We start from the raw sequence: 4,466 nt of genomic DNA on the forward strand, positions 1-4,466 counted from the left end.
TGGCTTATCTTATGCAGGTCTGGCCTATAGGGTCAGTGGTCATTGTATAAAAATTGTCCAAGCACCCTCAACAAACAAGAGCAGCACAGAGGGGTGGAACCCAGCCAGCAGGCTCAGCCCAAAGCCCTCCTTGTCCCCTCAGCCCACACCCTCTCCCTTTTCCCCATCTGGAAGAGCTTCTGGTGGAAGGCAGGGAAACCCCACATCCCCCCTCGCCTCCCAGCGGAAGTACTGCTGAGAAACTTGGAAATCTGGCAAAAACCACTTCAAGACATGGGTGAGGAGGGAGGGCTTCCCTCACCCATGGTCAACTTATCTACTTATCTACCTTTTGTTACAGACCAAGTGAAAATAGTAGGCAGAGAGGTCACCTGGCTTTGCTGGGTGTGTGTGTGTGTGGCTTGGAGCCTGTGCTGTGGTGGTTTCTCTGCAGTTGCATGTGCCTCAGACAGATGAGGGTCACATGGGAGAGAATCCTACAGGCAGATTCCCTCTTCCCCCATTAAACCTGAGCAGGGGTTTGCTCAGGCCATTCCCTATGCTTTCCACACAATGTCCTTGTTTTTATCTGATTGGAAATCCAAATGCTCCTCCCACTTCTCTCAGTAGCCAAACCCCCTCACAATCTACATAAAGGCCTTGCTCCCAAGACTGAGTGCAGAAGCTGACTTCCCTCTCTGGAGACCCAGGTAAGTGGTCTGAAGCGTGGCCTCAGGAGCATTCACTGTAAGCGGCTGGAGAAGAGGAACCTAAGGTGGCTGGCACTCTGAGAAAGCGTGGGCTCTCACCAACACCAAGAATGCTTCAGCCAGGGCACCATCTGCTGGCGCAGGGGGTAGGGGGCTGGGTAGGTACAGGCAAGTCCACAGGACTGCCGGGCTCCAGGGGAGCATCAGAACTGAAGGAAGCCAGGGTCTGTCTTTGAAACACAATAGAACCCTTTTATGGTGCCAGCGTCAGACACACACTGAGCTTTCTTTGTGCACTAAGGCAACAGGCTCTGTCACCCATCATCCTGGATGTCATGGTGATAACTCAAATTTGCCAAATTTGTCTCTTAGCTTGTTCAGAATAATCTTCTGATGAGCTGTTAGACCACTGGAAGAAATGTATTTTATTTTTGAAATGTATTTAGATGGAAGAAAATCCAGTTTTCAAATGAGGCACTGCCAGAATTTCAGATGACATTAAGTTACCACCTGGGGGTGGGGAGGTGATGTCTCTCTAACTAGTGGGGGCGCCATGCACTTGGAGAAGCATGTACATGAGGGTGTCACCACTTGCAAAACCTCTCTGGAAAAGACCTGTCTTTCTGGAAAAGGAGACTGCATTCTGAGAAGCAGCAGGTGGGAGCCAGAGTTCAGTGGCTCCAGGCTCACTCTTCTTTCCTTTTCCCCTTCGCATTTAGGCTCTCCCAGGACAGCAAGGTCACCATGACTCTGGAGAAGCCCTTTGTGCTGTTCCCACTGCTTGTCCTGGTGCTCTTAGGGCTAGGGTGGGTGCAACCTTCCCTGGGCAAAGAGTCCTCGGCTGAGAAGTTCCAGCGGCAGCACATGGACTCAAGTGGTTCCCCTAGCACCAACTCCAACTACTGCAATGAAATGATGAAGAAGAGGAGTATGACACAGGGACGTTGCAAGCCAGTGAACACATTCATCCATGAGCCCCTGGCAGAGGTGCAGGCTGTCTGCTCCCAGAAAAATGTGCCCTGCAAGAACGGGCAGACCAATTGCTACCAGAGCATCTCCAACATGCACATCACAGACTGCCGCCTGACAAGTAATTCCAAGTACCCCGACTGCTCATATCGCACCCGCCAGGAGGAGAAGAGCATCATCGTGGCCTGTGAGGGGAACCCGTATGTGCCGGTCCACTTCGATGCTTCCGTGGCAGCCTAAGCTAAAGCAGCAACACCCATCACACCGCTTGCCTTCAACTCAACACCTGCCTTTCTCCTCTTCTTTCCTTGTTCCCACAAAAATAACTGCAGTTGGGGCTCCTGTCCAACACACAGGGTTCACTGTTTCACATCCTGCTCCTGCATGGCTTCGGGGCTGAGGGGTGGGAGCTGCTGTGGGCCCATATTAACTCCTTCACTGCTTCTTTCAATAAAACATAGATGCAGTCATCAGATTGCTAGAGCATCCTACCCAGGAATGGTTTCTGAGGTTGCTTTCCAGCCAGGGGGAAGACATGTGAATCTAATTCTCTGGTGAACAGCAAATGGAGAATTTAAAAGCCTCCCCCTCTTTAGATGGGATGTCATGAGAAAATTCTCTTTCTTGTAGATTCTTTTCTGTATTGTTCAAAAATTTTAAATGTGTGCTGTTTTAGATAAAAGAAAGCTACAACTGGACACATAGTAGTGCTGGGTAAGCTGACAGGGGTGAAACTCACATGCCATAATTCTCTGGGCAGGCAGGAGAGCATGGGCACAGGAAAACCCTACAGCACTTCAGGGTGGGCAGGAGTCTATGAACCTGCACTCGTAAAGTCCCATTTTATTTTTTGCTGAGGGAGCTATTTCCACATCAGAAAATGACTCTTTGAAAGTCAGGGCCTTAAATTATAGAATTGAAAGACCTTCGAGGGTATGGAATTGAGGGATGCCAAGCAGATTTCAGCTTGGAGGTCGACCTCCCACGGACTAGGCACTGGGCCTTTGCAAAGTGCTCAGAACTGTCTCTGGCAGCCACTCTACGAGATAAATTACATAGCTCCGCTGCAAATCATCCCTTAAGTATGGATCTATTGTTTGTAGGTTTTAGTAAGTGTATATGGGAAAGTGTCCTCTCAGATTCCTTCCTTCATCCTCAAGGTTATATATATATATATATATATATATATATATATATATGTTATCTTTATAACATATAATAGATTATATATAATAGATTGTATCTTTTAGAGAAGTTTTATGTTCACAGGCTGATTAAGCCATGATCATCTTCATAGTCCATGAGTAGAAGTTGTTTGTATGCATGGGTTGAGACGCACGGCTTGCTGCTCTAGTGTGTGTGGTGGCGACACTGTTTTAAAGTTCATCATACTCTCACTTTATTTTCTAGTTTCTTTTTGCTACTTCTTTTTTTGTGGGACCAGGGATTGAACTCAGACTCCTGCGCTTGCCAGGGAAGCACTCACTCTATTGAGCCATCTCCCTGGCTCCCCTTTTTTCTACTTCTAAGCTGAGGGTCAGTTTCCTTCCCTTTGCCCTGAATCTGCCATGGCAGATATTTGGGCAGGGGCCCGTGGTTGAGTGCCAGCTCCCTGTGTCCCCTAGACAAGTCTATGTCCCTCTCTGAACCAGTTTCCTAATCCAGAGGAGAGGCTCAGTGGTCCCCAAGTCCCCTTACACTTGGGATTTTCCAGTTGTGTGCCCACCTGTTGGCTGGTGGGTAGTACTGCATACAGTTTTGACTTATGTATGATTAGGAATCTCTAAAAAAATCACACCTTGAGATTGGGACTAGTTTAGTCTCTTTAGAGGTCTAGATCATCTTAAGAGAGGTCACACACCTCGCCAGCACAGATTTTCCTTGAAGATCACTGTAGACAGTTTCTTGACAGTCGAAGCTGGCAGTTTTCCTCTGCCTGGGCTCACAGGTCTCCCCAGGCCCGACAGCTCATGGAAAGTTTTGCCTTGGCTCAGGATCCACAGCCGGGAGAGCCTGACCATTGCAATCAGGACAGCCGTGAGAAAACAGATGTGAGGTCAGGGAGTTTCTTGGCTTCATGGAAACCTGCTGGTGAAGGCATAGTGATGCTTCTTCACACTGCTGTCCAGCCGGGGAAACTTTCCTCCTCACCTCTGCTTCCTTGCCCACAAATCACTTGAAGAGAGAGCCCTGAGACATGGGGACATGAGACTGTGTGACACAGGGACAAATGTGTTTTCATGGGACATGACTCTGGGTGCACAGTACTAGAGATCTGTGGGCTTAAGGACCATCAGTCTAGGAATGGCCTCATGTCACCTGCCTACAAAGTACTCATCTTAGAGATCTAAAACCTAGGCATGAAACCAAGAATGGAATAAAGACAGCATGGTCTGGAGACAGGAGCGGTGGTGCATGCCTCTAATCCCAGCTACTCTGGTGGCTGAAACAGGATTGCAAATTTCAGGCCAGCCTCTTAATTTAGCAACACTGTCTTGGAATTTAAAATAAAACATTAATGCAGGCCTGAGCGTGTTTTGGGCATAATGACGTACACTATAACCATAGCAGCCAGAAGTCTAAAGCAGGAGGATCGTGAACTCAAAGCCACCTGGGCACTTTTTTCAGACTTGGTCTCAAATTAGAGAATCAAAAGGAATGAGGATGTATTTTAGCGATCTCCGAGTCTATCCCGAGCCTCCCAGCCCTAGCGTGCCCTTTGAGGAGGGGGGGAGTACTATCAACTGTGACTCAGGGGTCAGCATCATTTCCAAATAAATGTAGACAATGGCTTCAAGGAAATAAATG

General features: G+C 48.2%; 1 protein-coding gene across 1 annotated transcript; it reads left to right on the plus strand.

Annotated features, from left to right (window-relative positions):
* Positions 1–644: 644 nt before the first annotated feature.
* Positions 645–1,898, plus strand: LOC101568921 (ribonuclease pancreatic). The gene is made up of 2 exons (XM_004643999.3): positions 645–689; positions 1,409–1,898. Exon 2 carries the CDS (start codon positions 1,434–1,436, stop codon positions 1,896–1,898), a length of 465 nt encoding a protein of 154 aa, XP_004644056.3. The 5' UTR covers positions 645–689; positions 1,409–1,433.
* Positions 1,899–4,466: the final 2,568 nt, after the last annotated feature.

This window comes from Octodon degus, unplaced genomic scaffold, assembly GCF_000260255.1.
Source record: "Octodon degus isolate 3935 unplaced genomic scaffold, OctDeg1.0 scaffold00189, whole genome shotgun sequence".
NCBI lineage: Eukaryota > Metazoa > Chordata > Mammalia > Rodentia > Octodontidae > Octodon > Octodon degus.

Excerpts from the sequence above, each read along its gene's own strand:
- LOC101568921 (XM_004643999.3), top strand. The coding sequence starts at position 1,434 with ATGACTCTGGAGAAGCCCTTTGTGCTGTTCCCACTGCTTGTCCTGGTG.